Source organism: Platichthys flesus, chromosome 10 (genome assembly GCF_949316205.1).
Source record: "Platichthys flesus chromosome 10, fPlaFle2.1, whole genome shotgun sequence".
Classification (NCBI taxonomy): domain Eukaryota; kingdom Metazoa; phylum Chordata; class Actinopteri; order Pleuronectiformes; family Pleuronectidae; genus Platichthys; species Platichthys flesus.
Window position 1 is genome coordinate 25,919,431 of NC_084954.1, and position 19,971 is coordinate 25,939,401.

At 41.6% G+C, this 19,971-nt stretch overlaps 1 protein-coding gene across 2 annotated transcripts; it reads right to left on the reverse strand.

Annotated features, from left to right (window-relative positions):
• Positions 1-5,300: 5,300 nt before the first annotated feature.
• vrk1 (VRK serine/threonine kinase 1) lies at positions 5,301-19,358 on the reverse strand. Of its 2 annotated transcripts, none has more exons than XM_062397682.1 (13): positions 19,209-19,358; positions 18,590-18,749; positions 17,862-17,917; positions 15,704-15,773; positions 14,527-14,614; positions 13,956-14,064; positions 12,032-12,124; positions 11,294-11,426; positions 10,680-10,800; positions 10,333-10,391; positions 9,166-9,335; positions 6,282-6,363; positions 5,301-5,628 (listed from the first exon to the last, which is right to left on the reverse strand). In XM_062397682.1, exons 2-13 carry the CDS (start codon positions 18,747-18,749, stop codon positions 5,468-5,470), a joined length of 1,302 nt encoding a protein of 433 aa, XP_062253666.1. In that variant the 5' UTR covers positions 19,209-19,358; the 3' UTR covers positions 5,301-5,467. The 2 variants fall into 2 exon arrangements, with proteins under 2 accessions (XP_062253666.1, XP_062253665.1); XM_062397681.1 differs by having other exon boundaries at positions 6,282-6,366.
• Between the last annotated feature and the right edge of the window lie 613 nt (positions 19,359-19,971).

Consider the following 19,971-nt stretch of genomic DNA (forward strand, 5'->3'; position numbering starts at 1 on the left):
TTAGTGAGGACGGACAATACGACCACGGTGGCGTATATCAGTCGTTAGGGGGGTCTACGTTCTCTACAGTTACACACTCTTGCACGCTGACTGATATTGTGGGGCGAGGAGCATCTCCTATCAGTGAGAGCGACCCACGTTCCCGGAATTCAGAATGTGGGTGCGGACCTTTTGTCCAGGGGAAATCCTCTACGCGGAGTGGAAACTTCACCCGGCTGTAGTAGCTCAGATTTGGTCACATTTCGGCCGCGCAACAGTGGATCTGTTTGCATCGAGGGGGAACACACAGTGCCCACTGTTCTTCTCCCTGCACGACCAGAGCGCACCACTGGGGCTGGATGCGTTCGCTCACGAGTGGCCGCGCGTCCCGCTTTACGCTTTTCCACCTCTGGCTCTGATTCCCCCGGCACTGCTCAGGGTGCGGGAGAATCGTCTGTCAGTAATTTTGATCGCTCCTCACTGGCCGTCCATGCACTGGCTGGCGGAAGTGAGACAGCTCCTCCACGGTCACCCATGGCCTCTCCCGCTGCGCAGGGACCTGCTCTCCCAGGCGCGCGGACAGATATTTCACCCTCATCCGGAGCGCCTCGCCCTGTGGGCTTGGCCCGTGAGTGGTTTAATCTGAGCCTGACTGGATTATCACATAATATTGTTAACACAATTCAGGATGCCAGAGCATCATCCACTAGGTCTCTTTATGACTGTAAGTGGAGGTTGTTTGAGGATTGGTGTGCTAAGGCACAGGAAATCCCTTTTCAATGTCCAGTTGGTACAGTCCTGTCCTTCCTGCAGGACTTTATTGATCAAAAGAGGGCATTTTCTACTGTCAAAGTTTACTTGGCAGCTATTTCTGCTTGCCATGTTGGATTTGATGGAAAACCAGTGGGCCAACACCCTCTGGTTTGTCGTTTTATGAAGGGTGCCCATCTCTAAGACTATGTCACCATCATGGGATCTAGCAGTGGTGCTTGGAGCCCTCTCTAGTCATCCTTTTGAACCATTGGATAACGTGGACATGAAAACGTTATCCTTGAAGTTGGCTCTGTTATTGGCTTTGGCTACAGCTAAACGTGTAAGTGATATTCACGCTTTATCTGTACATCCAGCATGTATGCGGTTCACCCCGGGGAACCTTGGGGTGACGCTGAGACCGAATCCTGCATTTGTTCCAAAGGTTGTTAAACCATGCTCCCCAGTGGAACTGTCAGCTTTTCAGCCGCCTCCCTATGGTTCTGCAGAGCAGCAGCGGTTACACATGCTGTGCCCTGTCCGTGCCTTACACACATATGTGGAAAGGACGAGGAGCTTTAGAAAAGGGGATCAGTTGTTTGTGTCCTGGGCTAAGCCCAACTGGGGCAAACCTGTCACCAAACAAAGACTTTCTCACTGGATAGTGGATGCCATTGCATTGGCCTACTCCAGCTCAGGCCTTCAGGTTCCGACTGGTTTACGGGCACATTCTACTAGAGGTCTCGCGACCTCTTGGGCCCTGTTCAAGGGAGTCTCTATCCAAGACATCTGCGCTGCAACTAGCTGGTCTTCTCCCATCACATTTGCGAGGTACTACAGGTTGGATGTCACATCCCCTGGCCTGACCCACGCTGTCTTGAGCGTGGGCTCCAATGTGGATCTCACTTTTAAGTGAGGGGGGGGCTGGCGGTCAGTCACCGAGATAAGCTTGTCTGGCAATACGGGAGTCTCCATATCCCATAGTGAGACATCAAAACGAATGCTAAGAAAGAGAACTTTAGGTAACTTTCGTAACCCCGGTTCTCTGAGTAGCATGAGTGAGATGTCTCACCAGACCGCCCTTCTTGCTACTGGGGTGAAGCGAGAAGAGGTGTGCTTGTTTTGAATGACGTGTGACGCCGCGTCCACCTTATTTAAGGTGCGGCACCTTGACGCGGACATCACGACTGCCAGCCTATCAGGGCTGGCGAATTGGAATAAGTGCTTCTGTGAATATGCGAGAGGGGCGTATCCCATAGTGAGACACCTCACTCAGAGAACCGGGGTTTACGAAAGTAACCTAAAGTTTTACATGCGCTGGCCATCCATCTCTGCAAAGCATCATAACCCGTGAGCAGACACTGTCAGCTTTGAGCTGCTCTTTCAGATTGTCTATGTATGAGGGACTGGCAGGCAGATTTTCAACGATACAGTCCACATATGTTTGTGCTCTCCATCAGTTCGTTTTCATTTGGGGTCCTGTGGCATAAGCCACAGGACACCATTCGCCATCCGCCTTCTGGAGAATAACGCCTCCCAAGCCATACGATGATGCATCGGCTGATACTTTAGTGTCTCTGTTTGGCTCATACATGGCCAGCACTGGAGGAGAAGCAAGTGCCTCCGTCATCTCCTTAAACGCCATTATCTGGTCAGTGACCCACACCCAGCAGTTCTTTTTCGAGAGGAGATCACGGAGTGCTTTGTCTTTTTCAGCCAGCTGAGGAATGAATTTTCCGAGCTGGTTGACCATGCTGAGAAAACTCCTCATCTCACTCACATTTGTGGGCTCCTTCATCTCCGTGATAGCCTCCGTCTTCTTCGGATCGGGCCGGATGCCCGTGACTGAGATGATATGACTCAGAAAGTTCATCTCGGGCTTGGAGAGTTCGCACATTTCCACATTGAGGGTGATGCCTGCCTTCTCCACTCTTTGCAGCACAGCATGGAGTCGAGTGTCATGCTCGTCTTGGTCCCCCCCCACACTAGTAAGTCATCTATGTGGCAGACCGTACCCTCTAACCCCTCTATGACTTCCGCCATCATGCACTGAAAGTGTTCGGGTGCTGAGTTGATGCCGAAGGGAAGGCGGTTAAAGTGGAACCGCCCAAAGGGTGTTATGAATGTGGTGTACATGACTGAGTCTTCGGCCAGGGGGATCTGCCAGAACCCCATGTTAGCATCCAATTTACTGAGCACTTTTGCTCCAGCAAGCATGCCGAGGGACTGATCCACAGACGGCAGAATGTACTTTTCACGGCACACATACTCATTCAAGACAGTATATTCCACACACAGTCTCAGACGTGGACTGTTTTTCTTTGGTACGACCACCATACCAGCACACCAGTCTGTTGGCTCCTCCACACGTCTGATGACGCCCAGCTCTTCCATTCGCTGGAGCTCTTCCTTGACTTTCCCCACCAGCGGCAGGGGAATTCTCCTAGGGGTTTTCAGTGAGAAAGGCACAGCATTTGGTTTGAGTTTTATGTGATCGGCCCGTTTCACCTTACCTAGCCCACTGCACAGTCTAGGGTACGTCGACTTGAGAGTCCAAATCGATGCTGTCAACACGTTTAAGCAGGCCAAGGGCTGTAATGGCTGGAAATCCAAGCAAGGGCGTGCTCAGATTTTTGACCACATATACCTTCTGCATGGTCTGCTTGATTCCACTCCTCAGCAGCGGAATCCGTCCCGGACCAAGCAAGGGTCTCTCTGCTTTCTGGAGAACAGGCTGCTGTGCACTGGAAAACATTCTGTTCATATCAGTCTGTGACACAGCAGTGACATCCGCTCCAGTGTCTAGTTTGAACCTGATTGTGGTGTTCATTATTCCTATGTTAGAGGTCCATGCAGCTTTGTCGGACGTTACAGAACCCAGGAAGAAACTTTCATCCTCCTCCTCCGTCTCAATACCGTCCACGTTTTCGCCTGCACGACAGACACGCTGAAAGTGGCCTTTTTTTCCACAGGAATGACACTTTGCGTCATTGGCAGGGCACTCATGTCTAGGGTGAGGTGGGCCACCACATTTGTAAGACTGAGAGCTATGTGGATTTCTACTCTGGCTGCTGAAGTGTGGCTTTGCTTCATCACTTTTGTATTTGTTGAACTTGGGCTTCTCTCTTTGCTTTCTGCCTTCAAACACTGTCCACAGTGGCGGCATCCATCTGCACTACACTACTGGCATCACTCCTCAGTGTGTTTTGTATCTCCTCTGATTGTCTTGCCATGTTAATGGCTTTTTCCAGGTTTAAATCCTTCTCCATTTGCATGCGTACGGAGAGCCTTGTATCAGCCAGTCCCACTACGATCCTATCTCTGATTAGCTTATCTTGCAATGTCCCATAATTGCAGTGCTCTGCTAATGCATGTAGGGCAGTTACAAAGACGTTGTGTCTCATTTGGCTCCTGTTTGCGCATGTTAAAACGTGCGCGCTCATATACAATGTTCTTTCTAACAATGAAGAAAGACTCAAATCCATCTTTCACTTTTGTATATTCCTGCTGGTCCGTAGCACTTAGTTTTAATCCTTTCAAGACGTCATCTGCGTCGTCTCCCATGCGGTATATCAAAGTGTTCACTTGGTTGACTTCGGAGCTTGCAGACAGATTACTTGCCTGGCGGAATCTTTCAAATCTCTGGATCCACTTTGTCTAGTCATTCGGCTTGGAAAAGTCAAAGGACTCTGGCAGCTGGATGCTAAACGTAGCGCTGGGAGCATTAGCCGCCATGCTAAGATTAGCTGCTTCCCGGTCCTGCTCGTTGTCACTCATCTAACTTCCGAACACTTCTTAACTTTTATCTACCTCCCTACGGTAGTACACCGTTTACATGTCCTGGATGCAGCTACACAGCACTTCTGACACCATGTCAAGTTCGCTGAATAATGCGCGTGAGATAACTGTGTACTGATGTTGACATGTTTTATTCCGCTCCCGCTTCCGTCTCTCAACCCCGCACCCCACATTCACTCCCTCATCCCATTGGTCCCCAGCACACCAACATAGGGCTTCCCCATTGGTCAAACCCACATGTCAATCAACTATTCCAAGTAACATTGAACAACACCACAACAAACATTGTAGAAAAGCCATCATGCCAAGAAACTATACACCAGGAAGACAACCTGGGGCCAAACACCTCTCGCAGAGATGGAGAGTGCAGCCGCTGAGGTCATGCAAGGAAAGAGGTCCTTAAGAAAAGCTGGAAGGGATAGAAATATTGACAAGACAACCCTCAAAAGATTCATAAAGAAAAAAGAGAAAGGAAAAATAAAATCAGTAGCCTGGGGTGCAGTAGCAAGGTAAAGACAATATTCACAGGTGAGATGGTGAGATGAAACGTTGTATTTGGCTTTGCTTAAAATGGTTGATAAACAATGAGTTTAGGTTTCGCTGACAATTCAGGCCCCCTTGGTCTCCCCACTGTGGAAAGGGCTTCTTTTGAACTTTCTTCACCAAACAGTATACCCTCTCACACTTAATGATTATTATAACTAATCTCGATATATCTGGTCATGGTAACATAATTAAGTTTTCTTTCCATTACATAATAAAAAAAAAAGATGGAATATTTCATTTCTTCTTTATTACAATGGTTCTGACTTCAAAAGACACAAAATACAAATCAAACATCAACCAATACCAGTGTATGACAGATAGAAATGATCAAAGCATATAAAACTCAAAACAGATTTTTAAGAGGATGGAATGAGGAGTAAAGACTGGTTTATGTTTAGATGATGGTTTTCTTGGGTCTGCCTCTAGTTTTTTTGGCTAGTCCAGGTGAGGTCTGGGTCCCCATCTCCACAAGACTGGATTTAGGGTCACCCTGTTTTCCACTGTTGGGCACCTTTCTTGGTCTAGGATTCTTGTTGGGACTCTTCACCTTTTTCACTTAAAAAAAAAAAAAGACACTAATTACAAAAAACTGACATCTTTTTACAATTTATATATTTCAACTTGTGTCTTGGCTTATCACAAAGTCGTAAATTTAAGACTATTTCACTCCAAAGATAACAAATACATATCATATCATAATAGCATAAAAATGCAAATACACCCTTTAAAAAGCATTAGGATTAGACAATATTAAATTATTCTAAAATAAATCACACAACAAAAGCAATATATGAAAATGTCTTTCTGGCTTTGTTAACAAAAATGGATCCAAGTGGTAAATTGGATGGGATGTACATGATTTAGATTTGCATTCTGTAAGGCTGGTACTCTAGCGTTCCATCTAAGATTGAGTTACTGGATAAACGGGCCGTTGCTTCTTCTGCAACAATGAAGTTAAAACACTGAGTTGGGTCATAATCTGAGGAAAGAGTTTCCAGAGGAGTTTGTGTGTGTGTGAGAGAGAGTGTGAAAGCGCGTCTGCTCGTCTCTGTCCCTCTTCACACACAAACTGATAATCACATATATAGAGTTATTAATCAATGATGTTGGATCATGATTCCAGATTGTTCCGGTCGCTTTAACTCTGATGTCTTGACTGTGCGCGTCCAAGATTAACAGCAAATAGACAACATGATGTCTGATCATACCTTCTTTCTTTGCGACTTTCTTTTTCTTTGTGGAACTTTCATCCGTCTCACTCTCCTCATCTGCTTTTTTTCTCTTGGCCATCTTCTGTAAGAAGAGGAAAGAATTAGGTGGTGACCATGTGAATACCATACGTCCACATTAAAACGTATACCCAAGTTGGTCATGTACCATTTGGTGCTGCACCTGCTCTCGGTAACTAGATTCATTTAAAAGCATTTATTTTGATCCGTTAAGAGTTAAATGTTGTTTTTTTTTCATTTCCTATAAAACACCAGATCACTTGTTCAACTGCACTTAGGTGTTGTTGGAAAGAGAAGTGAATTGGTTGTTACGGTGAGGACTGTGGTGTGACGCGGATATGCAATGAGAGTACTTGTGGCTAATGAAGTACAGTACAGCTAATGCTGAAAGTAGTCAGGCATTAACTGTTATATAAGCTTGGTTTCCAGCCCAACAGTACTCACGCCCCTGTATGTTGCAGCTGTTGTGGAGGGCAAATAAAGTGGCTGCGTTCCGTGCGATAAAAAACATAAAGATATTTCCTCATCCTTATTTAACAGGAAGGTCCAGACGGCTGGTCACGGCCAGACAATGGAATTTATTTGCACGCTGAACAGTAGGTATCTACGCTATCACTACATATAGACTAATAGATCTGTTCACCTGATCAATGTGAGAATTTTGGTGCCGATATCCCACAGTAAATAAGTATTGTGGGCGCTTTGACCCTTTGGTTAATATTGACATATGGAGTTGTTTAAGATTGGACTATGATCACGTGAAGGAATATTGGTGCTGATTGGACAATGCACAGTGTAGTTAAGATAACTTTGTTTCCTTTGGCAAAGAACCAACCTTTTCCGCACCTCAATGTTCAAACCAAGTGGCAACCTAGCATGACGTCACAATTGGTTTCTGTACTTCCGTTTTGAAGCTGAGTGTTTCGCCATCTTGATTATTTGGAGCCTGGTGGAGGGGGAGGTTAGCATATTTGGATAGAAGGGAGGAGCTTGGTCTGACCTCTGATCTCAAACTTGAGGTGTGTAAAGACCAGCCCACCTACACCTGCTACTCGCCACAGCACCTGTCTGCGCCGAGAATTAGCTGCCAACACAGTTAGTTTTGATCAACTGAGGTAAAGTTCATGTTTAATAATGTGAAAAGCCAGTGGTGTCCACATATTTCAGAGTTTAAGCCAGACATGGGCAAAGTACGGCCCGCGGGCCATACGTTGTTGGGCTCTTTAATCCGGCCCGCGAACTTTTCCTAATATAAAACAATTTAAACAAAAAATGTATTAGCACATGAATGGCACTAACTTATAGCACTTTGTAGTTTTGCTCTATTTTTTAAGAAATTTGACTTTCTTGCTTCTTGTGGTTCTGGGTTTTTACCCTCGTGGTTGAATGCACTTATTGTAATATGCTTTGGATAAAAGCGTCTGCTTAATTAAATTTGACCGGGAGTGTGGTTTATAGGGCTTGAAACAGCACATGATCTCCCTTCACTTTTTCGCATTGCCCTGTGAGCCCTTCTGTACAATGAGCGGATCAAGGAAGCGAAAAGTGGACAATAAGTGCCGACTGTTTAACACGGAGTTGACAACAAAATACTTTGTCACTGAAATCCAATCGTAAGCTGTATGCCTGATATGCAGAGAGAACAACATCATCCTTCAATTTGCTACGAAGCTTGCTAACTACGCTAGCAAGCAGTCAACGCAACAATGGGCGGCTACAGCTCAGAGGTTGGCTGAGTATTTGTTAAATTGCCTTGCAAATAAATTCTTTGCTACTTGTTAAAGGCCAAAATTTCATGTAATGATTTTTCCATGTAATTTATATTAGTTCACAAAAATACTCCATCCATCTGGACCTGGCCCTGCCCCTCTGTCAAATTTTAGAACCCATTGTGGCCCGCGAGTCAATAAGTTTGCCCACCCCTGGTTTAAGCTGTGAGTGAGCTGATAGTGTGTAATATATTTTTTAACACTGTTTTAATCTGCAGAACTTGGATACGTCAGAACAGATATGAGCTGCTTCATGAACTGTGATGAAATATTTGCTTCTGGACTGATTGTTAAACTACAAACTGTTATAAACATATCAAATCTAAGAGCAGCTAGTGTTCCTACAGTCTTTGGAGTTTACTCTTAAAGTAAAGATGACTGCATTAAGAGATGCAAGATTAATATAAAATACAACTTTTGTGCTTTCTCAATTCTAACATTTCTACTGTAAATTATAATTACTAAATATTAAGCACTAGACTATTCTTGCTTCAGTGAAGATCATGTTTACCTTGATCATTAACTATATTTCATTTTTTGTTGAAATTTTAATTAATGTAGTTTAATGTGCATAAAGTTATCTCTGAAACTCGGTTTTATTACTCATGATTGTAATGAGCACATCTGGTAAAAAGTCACAGCAGTAACATGCACACTCTCATATATAATCAATTATATTATATTCAGTTGGGCCACCAGATCTCTGATAAGCGAACGAGACCACAAGCAACCGTGTATATGAGTATGTGATGGGAGAAATTGGCATTTTTTTTTTTTTTTATGGCATTCTATGGAGCCAGAGATTGTTTGAAGCCACTCTGAGCTAGCCCCTGCTGGGTCTCTGCGTGGCACACTTTTAAGCACCTTCTCATAGGCTTCTTCTCTTGGAGCTGGAAGCTAGGTCCATCTTTTATAAACAGTCTATGGTTTACACGGTTTGTGGAAAAGTCACAATTCTGATCATGAAGTATTATGAAGGTCTTATGACTTTTCTGTGCGCATTTGAGCTGAATATGGTAAACAAGCCACATGCCTGTGTCAAAGATTTTTCCCTATACCCAAGTTGTTGTCTATCTCAGTGTGCGTGTGCTGACCTGAGCAGGAAGTGATACAGCTCCGTTGGCAGGAGCGAACTTAAGCTTGCCATCATCTTTACACTGGATGTCCTTCAGTCCGCACAGCAGGATGGAGCGCAGCTTCTCGTAGGGTGGTTTGTCTTTGTATCCCAGGGATTTAATCTCCTCCATGAACTTCTCAATTTCATCTGCAGCTCAAAAGAACAACACAGTGATGCACTGGTTCATTATAAACTGAAATCTGACTATTAGCTACTTGCTTCTACGTCAGTATCAGAAACAATAGACACGCTCATACAGTTCCGGTATGTCTGTTAGATCTTTTCTGTCTATTTTGATGGCTGTGGATTTAGAGTTAGTGTTGATTTGTAACACATTTCCAATTTCCAATTAGCTAGTGAATTCTTTAGAGCATGATTAATTATGGAAGACTAAGTAAATAACCCTGACTGGCCCTGAACATTTTTCTATTCATGTTACTCTTCATGTGTTTGTGTCTGAACATCGTCTTCGCCATAATGTGTAGGGCTAGTCGAAGCATAGTTGTCAATTTTTTTCTTTTTAGATTTGACACAAACACAGACGGAGATGTAACCAACAGTTCAGATGTGCTCAACAGAGCAGAAGGAAGGAGGTGGGATGCTTGTATATGTCTCCTCTGCCTGAACTGACAAACTGCCTGCAGGTCAAAATGCCAACATTAAAATGGAAACTGTCATTACAGCAAGACAACAAATGTTCAAAGTCACCATTTATAGCCACAGCAAACAGTGTTTACTGCAGTGTGCGCTATTGGAATTATCATCCAATTGAGAACCAAGTAGGTCTGAAAGATTATAATAAGATCACGCTGCAGATAAATGAATGTTGTCGTTTACTTAAGTATTACTAAAGCCTTTGTGTGTTTGTGCATGTTTGTTGAGTATGGTGAGGTGCTTCAGTCTTAAGCTTTTCTGATTAATGCTGCTAGGGTATGAGTTTGACCCAGTTGTCTGTTGAGTTATCAGCTTGGAAGAGACACAAACAGACAGCTCAGAAAAACAAACAGTACTTAACTGCCGAGCCATTCATTTGATTAATAGTGATTTTTTACTTGTTCTATTAATGGCTATGACAGAGCTACACTCAATCTTGTACTTGCCTCCAGTGTGTCTGTATGTGTGTGCGTGTGTGTGTTTGTGTCACCTGGCTTGTCTTGAGCAGAGAAACACTTGTTCAAAAACTGTGAGATGTTTTCTCGACACCTGTAAAACAGAAAGATGGAAACCTTTAAAAACTACTTTTGTGGAGGCGTCTCAATGAGCCCCTTCAGGTGAGCCAGGGAGAGCTGATTTGCACAGCTGAGGGTAGTTGGCCAATAATAATTTCAATATTTATCACCTGAAAAAAGCCTGGTCAAACACACACAGCTGATGATGTAAATGAATATCTCAACCACCTTTTTTTATGTACAATGGTCCTGCTACTGCAGCACACAATAGAACCAGTCAGAGAGAGAGAGTGTGTAGTGAATGCAGGTGCCACTCTTTCACCTAAGTTTGGAGTCTCTGACGTAGATGGGGTCCTGCAGCTTGTCCTCCCAGGGCAGCCGACCACACAACCACTGAACCATGCAGTAGCACAGGATCTCCAGGTCGCTCCGCCTACATGCAGCTGGAGGCAAGAACCAAATCAGCAGCAGCGTACACCATCTTCACTTTCATTTTTGACCTTACATTAGTAGCAAAGCCAATTTTTGGAGAAAAAACATGCTGTTTTTCAACTGTAAACACCAACACATGATCTAAATCTTGAGGTTAGGGTTAGTTAGGGTAATACAACTGTAGCTTAAAAAATTCAAAACATTTTGGGGAAATTTTCTTCTTTCCAAAAATAAAATTAGAATATTAATCGCATTGCTGTGTGGTGAGTGGCATCAGGTCAGTAGTGTACATATAAAACAGTACAGATCTATAAAACCTTTTTCGTAAACTTCTTATACTTTGAGGAGATACACCTGACATACAATACTACAAGATTCAGCTTCTAGGTAGAGGTAAGAATGTTAAAACCTATGTGACCTTCCTCATACAATCAAAGATCTAGCTACCTTGCCTGTATTATCAATAAATGGGCACACTAAACTACTAATAACCCTAATACCTACATGCTCCTTTATGGGCGTCGATGCTCGTGAACTCAATGGTACCATCATGACATCTCTTGGGGTCTTCCTTGTACTCTTTGAGGACACCATCAGGAGAGTACCTGTACGCCAGCCCATAATCTACTAAGTAAACCTCCAGTTCACAAAAACAGAAAGTCAGGCATGCATACAGACATATGCAAACCAAGAGCAAAGTCACATTTAACACTAATACATTTACACAAATACATCTAGAAGGGATTCCGGGAATCACACTAAACAATGGTCTCATCTTTAGTCAGAGATAGACAGGATGTTTAAATTCTCTCAACACAAAGTCAAAAGCAGAAGCAGCAGATGATTCGAGCCTTTTGCATTATAGTGATATCCTACACTTGGTAACTGGCTTTAATAAAGAATCATATTGTAATACAATCAAACAGACATTCCAGTAAAGCTTCAGAAACAGCATAACTACAAACATGCACAATATTTAAATCCAGAGGGAAAACTTTTTAAAATGTATAAAGCGCTCCTTAATAATACCAACAATTATATATTAATGATTTTCAAATTAAATAGCCTATATAACCCTGCCCTCACCTTGTTTGCTAGGCGCCTCCTCAACAAAGTCTAACCTCCCAGCCTTTATGGAACAGAACTGGGGTGCGCCTTAGTTTTCCGACATTAGAAAATACAGAAGAACATTACCCCTAAATGGAAAACCAATGTGATTTTAATCATTGTGCTTTGACTGACCTGGTTGGGATCAGTGTCGCTCAACATGAGGTTAGATGCTTTAATGTCAGCATGCACATACTCATGTTCATGGATATACTCCAAAATATCCAGCTAAACAAGAGAAAGAAAGCAAAATATTTTTTATGAAATGTTATTGCAAAGTACGTATTTGGTGTGTGTTATTTTGTTTCTCTAGTGTTTACAAAAAAGGTATTAACATTTGTTCTGTATATCTATAAGAAAGAGGCATGTTACACACAGAAAGCATCACAAAGAAATGTAATTGGATCTACTCTACCATGACTGGATGTGTCCTGCTCGCATTGCGACAGGATCTCAGCCAAGTGTGAATGACATCTGTACAGTTTGGACATTCTTATTCTTAGGAAATTTGAGCTGTCAATTGTCACTTTATCTCTTTCTCTCCTACTATTTCAAGATGCCAATCAAAAAGCTATAGAGGAGTTCTGTCTCTTCAAAATACAATAATGTGTCAGTCTACGACAGGGCTGGGCAATTAACCGAAAATGTATCGAAACCAACATTCATAGCCACTAACAGACTTAATTTTGCTCATGTTGGTTAATTCTGTTATTACTTTCTCTAATGCTTGCATTCAAGAACTGTTGAGTTTCTGCTATGCTCATTTTGCAGCGGTGGCCTGGGGACCTTTTACCGTGCCATATTACTCTACCGCATGTCCTCCCTCCTCACTCCCCTGCTTATCTGTGCTCACTTAACACTCAACAGAGGTTATTAGGACGCGTACAAGTCTTGAAGTTGGATTTGTATTCGTCTGATTCACTCCAGAATTTGAGACATGTATTTAAAAAACATCATGAGACGTAACCTGACAGATCGTTATAGTGGAAAAAGTTTGAAATCGCAATATTGATCTGAAGTCTTATCGCCCAGTCCTAGTCTTTGACATACTTGTGTCAGATGACGGTCCTGTGACCTGAGCATCCTGCTTGCAAGCATCTTCTCTTGTTCTGATTGGTTAGTTACAGTACGACTAATGTTACCATAGCAATGCCTTAAAGTAATTCACTGACTGTCTGACAGTGAAGCTTACGGACTCATCACTCAATACAGTTATTTTCATTAATGTAATGTGGAAGAAACTATAGAGTTTGACAACCAATACTTCAGTAAATGGTAACAACACTGTTTCCCTTGTGGCTATTCTGTGCAGAGTGATGATTTTAGAGAGGAGGATTACTGGCTGAAGCTATCAAGTTGCTGTGTTGTACATGTTGTGGAAACACCAGGGGGAAGCCAACGGGAGAGGAGAGAGAGAAATACTGGCGGAAGTAACTACAACTGCTGCGGTGATTGGTGAAGGGGTTGTGGAAGAGCCGGAGAAGCCAGCGCCGTAGTGTGTGGGTCCCCAAAAAAATCCAGAAGAGCACACAGCTAAGCGAGGGTCACCGGCTCCTACAGGAGCATTTTCTGGGTGATAGTCAATCCAGCGGTACTTGAGGCTGAGCAGTGACTGGTTTGATCACTCGCTAGCTTGGGCTAGTGCAAAAACAATTCTCAGCGCTGATTGAATGACGTGTCACCGTCTCACACGAATTTGATGTCCGAGTTCAAATATTTCAACTCGATCGTCGGCCACGTTTGAAACATCAAACCCCCAAATGACACCTAGGGCTCTTGACGCATATTTAGAGGCGACATTGCATCGACTTTTTATGTAATCTCGGCGCACATCAAATTCGCGCCTTGTTTGGTTCAACACACCTTTGTTGTCATCATTAAATAGCGAGTTCATTCCTGTGTTAGCCATTTGCAGGCACAACACCTTTTCAAATGAATAGTCCCAAGAGGCCTTTGACCTTTAATTACATTGACCTGTTTTGTGCCACCCTTTAATGCAGTTCCCTCTCGTTTGCAGTGCTCAAGCAAAATGAAAACATCTGATCATGGAATAACCAACCAGACAAAGACCAAGCTGCAGAACCAGTTTTCTGGGGAACCTCTTTCCACATTCTTCAAACTTTTTCTGCAGGTCTGTGCCAAGCCTGTCAATAACCATGAATCTGTACCTGGGAAGCACAAAGAGGATGTGTTTAATATTTGTGAAGTGTCAGATAAAAAAGCAGTACTGCACTGCTCACTGTTGGGATGATTAAACCATGATGACTCCTTTTTAATGGTTAATGAATGGCAGTAGAGTCTTCACGATCAGTTTTCAACTTCTTACAAATGTTTCACTAACAATGAGAAATCATGTTTAATATACCAATCAAGTTATTTATTTTACTAAACAAAGTTCTTGGCTTTGTTTATTGTCATCCAGTACTTAACTAAATTAAATCTTATTTCACATTGTAGACATATGGTAATGTAATGTATTTGATTTCTCATTTATACATGGCTACTTTGTGAAATATTTTTGGGGTTAAAACTGAATATTTTGTATCTGGTGAAACAGCAGCACAGTAAGAGGCTCATTTACATTTAACTTCTGAAATTTGATCAGGAATGGTTATGTGAGATTTTCTTACCTTTTCCCTCCTCTCTCATGCAGACCTGAGCCCCAGTACCTGGGAACTCCCACATGTTTCAGCTTGTGAGATCTCATCCAACTTTGGACTGCAGGACAAGAGAAAATACTGAATCTCTCCATCAAATCAGTGGGGTTACTGACATTTCCTGTGTACAAGGTATCTGGTGTAAGTGGGTGATGGCTGTGCTACTTACAGTAATAATAGTAAATTTCTGTGGGGGGATCCGGGCAGTGAGGCTGCAAGCTAATATACTTCTGGGACAAATATATTTACCAACAACATGAGATTCCAACATGAATAAAATATGAGCCTTTGGTTCCTTAGTAATATAACAGTTAATTGTCAGGGGAGATTGACATTTGGATTGTTATTAAATAAAATGCAAAGCTGTGGCCTCGGGGCCAACAGCGCTTCCACCAAATGCTTTCGTTCCTCTGTAGGTTCCCCTACGCCTCTTCTACAAGACTGTCTTTTTTAATTAAGAAAGTTAGCTTTCATTTATTTGTTTGCCCTGGTGGTGAGAGACTGTTGTACTATTATTATAAGGCTAACTTTGGTTTACTGGCGTTCTTTCTCTTCCAACTAAACCTTGGTAAAGAAGATGATGTCTAATAACAATCGTCAACTTGTGTTTTCATAAGAATAAATATATAAAGAAAGAAAAAGTTAGCTGCAATTATATATTCCACTTAAATCTAACATTCGTAATTTCGCTTTTTTAAAGCTAATTGTACTTACATGATTCTTGCTATTCTGGGTTTGTACCTTCATGGTTGAATGCACTTATTGGAAGTCGCTTTGGATAAACGCGTCAGCTAAATGATATGTAATGTCATGTTAAACTTCAACAGGGGTCTGTGTGTGTGTGTGTTCTGAGTACTTAAATATTTGTGAGGACTATTTTAAGCATAGACCCTAGAAAGTAAGGACTTTTTCGAGTGAGGACATTACTGGGGCCATTCCTCATTTATTAATGGGATGTTAGACAGTTAAGACTTGGGTAAGGTTTGGGTTTGGCATTTAGATGGATGGTTAAGGTTAGGGAAAGGGGCTATGGATAGATTATACCGATAAGTGTCCTCAATAAGATAGAAGTACAAACAAGTGTATGTGTGTGTGTGTGTGTGTGTGTGTGTGTGTGTGTTTGTGTATAAAGAATTATAATTTGGCTTACTCAGCTCAGGCTTAGCAGCTCGCATGTAAAACTTGAGCTCTGAGAACAGAGGTCCATTTTCACTGGGCTCCTGTGGACGAAAGACAAAGTACATTTATGTCTACATTCATTTTAACAACCATTAACTGGTACTTACATAGACCAACAGATGTATCATCTCATGTCTTTTTGTAAAGGCTGGACATGGATACACTGTAAAGACTGAATACAACAGTATATTGGGTTGCTATATATGTGAATAAATATGGTTAGTGATATATATAATGATATAGAAATCTATTGGAATAGGGGCGGTGCGCCTTGGCTGGCACCTAGCAGCTGACTTAGAACTGGTGCGTACCAGGGGAATCCAAAATTTTAATTAAAACAAAGCATCGCGAAGGCCCACGGTGGGTGTTGACGCGATGTGATTTCTGCCCAGTGCTCTGCATGTCAAAGTGAAGAAATTCAATGAAGCGCGGGTAAACGGCAAGAGTTACTATTGGTACACAAAACAGGTCAATCTGAGGAGGGCTGTTTTAGACAGGGTAAAAAGGGTGCTGTTTTAAATTACCCTTGTTGTATTTTGACCAAATTGTTACAGACATTCAATTAAGACCCCAAGGAACCACATCAACTGTGATAAAATAGGCATAATATGTCTCCGTTAAATAAAGTTTAGTTAAATCAAACATTGTTTCATAAATCTGATTGAATTTGTGCTTATTAAAAGATAAGAGTGATAAAGGGCTGAAATAATTTTAAATAATGCTTTTTAAATAATTATTTAATTATTTTCCTGGCACAAAAGGGTGAATGAATAACAACAACAACAAAATACATTGGCTATCGGCTAGATTGTGGTTTTAAAAATCGGTATCGGCCAAGAATGTTCATATCGGTGGATCCCTAAAATAACCTGAATAATGAATATTTGTCTGTTTTTGGGCTCATCAAGCACTTAAATACTAACAAACCAACAATACATCACATTGATGTGAATATCATTAAATATATATTATTTATAGGTCACATTTTACAAGACTCATCTTTGCACACTGCAAAGATACAGTGTGCTTGACATTGAAGTGCATGCAGCAAAGCTAACACATGAGCAAACATGTGGCCGGAAGAGAGTTACATTCCGATCAGGTAAGGTTGACGCACAAAGCACAGAGCACAGGAGTAGCAGCCGACAGCAGCACACATGTTAATGTTTTGGCTAATGCAGCTATGCACAGCAGAACATCAGGAGTGGGAGTTATATATAGAGAGAAAATTAAGAAAGGAAAAGTTAACGAAAAACTAGAGCGACAGAGTTATAGAAGAAAACAACCCAACATATTGCATCTCAAATCGTACCAAACTTTACACTTCAGGACATTAAAATGTTTAGCAGTGGAGAGTGGATGTCTTTCACTGACATTGACAGGCTGTGGTCTGGTGCTTGTTGAAAACCATAACACGAGGCAGGGGCAAAAAAGCAACTAATAAGGAGCAAGTAGAGCCAATGATGGGGAGCACATCGTAGAATACCAAAGGTAACAAACCGACAGACAAGGCAGGGAAGCTTACTGTTGACTTAATGTATAAGAGTTCTAAAAGATAACTGGTAATTAAAAAGGGAACTACTGATGGAAAACTTATTTCAATTTATGTCATTTTATATTTAGATTAGATGTTACCATTAACTATATAAAAAATCCCCTGACTTAAAAATGTATAATACTAGGAGCCTAGCAGTTGAATGAGATTTCTCTTCCAGCTCAGTGCCTGTTTGCTGGATTCACACACACATTCACTCTGATGGGTTTTAATCTTTATAAAGCATTAGCCAGCCACACTGGTTCAACTAAATCAAACACTCCTGTAAGGGTATGACTTACTCTGATTACAGTACATACTAAATCTTCAATCTGACCACTTGTGGGGCCATGTAGTGCAAATCCACTGTATCCAGTCAACCAACTTTTGCTTTCCCCCCCAATTTTTACAAACATCAGACATTTCAAAACTGATTTGCAAACATCATAAAACGAAAACTACTGCAAACAACAGGGAAAACCAAGAGTCACTTAAGGGAGTGAGTTGTGGGAAGTGTACATTTGATGTGGATGAAAGAAAAAAACTTTTAGCAACGGTTTATCAGTTCATGCTTTCAGGATGTTTAGAGTCTTACCACTTTGATGACATAGCGAGCATCAGCACTCACAGATTTTGCCAAATTTTCATCAGCTGGAGAAAAAGAAAATTTCATCATTAACTAGTACTTACACATATCAGTCTCATTTTGGTAAATTTTTTAGGTTAACACATTTAGCTGAATCCTGTTTCATATCTTAGATACATGGTGTGCTTTTTTTAAGCACAGACTCAACTATAAGTTAGAACCAAACGTTTGTTCTATTTATTGACAATATCATTTTGTCAATTAAACAAAACTGCCATTAATTAATTAAACAAAACTGACTATTTAAAGTCTTTGAGGATAAACCCTTTAAATTATACAATTGTTGAATGCTGACAAAAAAAAAGCCTGACAGAAAAAAAAAGTTTAGATATACATTACTTTTATAACAAACATACATCATCTGTAGTGAAAGCCCCCCATAAGCATTATCAACTATTATTTTCAGCTTGTCTCTCCATAATACAGTATTACATTATATAAAAAGTTGTGCTACTATTATTAAAAAAAAGATGCTGTGTTTATTGATGAACAGGTTTCAGAGGTGATAGAGGTGGGTTAAATATGATCAATGATTGTGTCCCGAGTTCAGGCATTACGTTTGCCTGAAATAAACGGGAAAATGGAGGATACAAATGTAGTCACATCATCAATAGATGTCTTTTAGAATATATTGTTCAGCTTTTGAACTTGATCATCAGTGTCCCATCTTTTCTTACCCAGATATAAGAGACCAAATCCCCCCTGGCCGATTGGAGTCCCTAGTTTCCAGGCCTTCTTTCCGGTGTCAGTCAACACTTCTCCTGGAGGGAACTCCTCTGCCAGTTTCCTCTTAGCTGGAGCGATTCGCTTCCCTGCAGCCTTGGCCTTGGGGGGCATCTGAAATGCACCGTCATCTGTGTTACAGTGCTACTTCGTCACTTACAGCCTTAACGACTAACTTAAGTCTTTCAAATGGACGTGGTATCGTGTGTGATGCTTTCATTTACGAACGGAGTTAACTAACCACATCCACTCAGCGACTTAAAAGTAAGTACAGCTTACGAATTCAATACACACTTTTAATATGACCAGTGTGTTTACAGCAGATTTATCAACCGCCTTTCGTTAAAACAAAAAAGCGTTTGCGGTCAGGGTAGCTCTGTAAAGGCTAATGCTACGTTAGCTAGGTATTGGCCCAAGTGACGTTAGCTTCAGAGCTAACTGCGCTGTCTCGATAGTATCGATATCTGACTGTAACTGCTCCGTGACGACATTTCATAACAAACGCTTCTGAATCTCTGCGACACTTTCAATGCAGACAGTCATTTCATTAAATGAAAAGATGAACACACACACCTTCACTTTGATGTTTATCGCTGACTGCAGGCTGAATTGTACCACGACCAAACTTCCCGCAAAACAACCGTATCAGGAAGTGGCGTCACGAGTCTTTGCTATTCTATTGGTCGATAATTGCGTAGGAGTTTCTCCTTAAACGTAAATGCACGTAGACCACAACCGGTGGTGATGTAAAAAGTCTGGGCTAGTGAGCAAGGAACGAGCTCACTAGCCCAGACTAAACCACTTACAGATTATACAAATGCAAATACAATATAAAAGTGATTTCAATGTTTGTTTTAACAAACTCAAAAGTCATAGTAATAGTTATAATAGGCCTATATTTAAATATATGTACATGTATAATAATATATATTATTATATTTAAAAACAATTCAAGAGACACTGAGCTGCTTGCCAGTTGCTGGTATGTGAATACATATTAATATCTCACCAAAAAGTGGGCACTGTCCTACAATCAGGGCTAGATTAACACAAAAGGGGGTCAAGGGGCAGAAATTAGCATAGGGCCCCCAATTTTCCACCCAGCCATCAGTTTGTATATGTAACAATGATTAATTAGTTTGTAGAAAGTTAAAAGTACTGTAAGTGGTCTCTGATACATATATATCTTGAAATCCTCTTCACATCTTCACAGGTGTCTGTGGTCCTCCTATGACTGTAAAAAACTTGGCCAAACATTTCACGGGACTGAATGATGGCATCCTGTCTTTCACTAACTGACCTTTAATGCTTGCACATGATGAGAAACCTCACAGCG

Coding starts and splice junctions, on each gene's coding strand:
- vrk1 (XM_062397681.1), bottom strand. CDS start 18,749: ATGCCCCCCAAGGCCAAGGCTGCAGGGAAGCGAATCGCTCCAGCTAAG. Junction 12,125..13,955: donor TGCAGCTTGGTCTTTGTCTG/GTTGGTTATTCC, acceptor TCTCTTGTTTAG/CTGGATATTTTGGAGTATAT. Junction 6,367..9,165: donor CTGTATCACTTCCTGCTCAG/GTCAGCACACGC, acceptor CTCTTCTTACAG/AAGATGGCCAAGAGAAAAAA.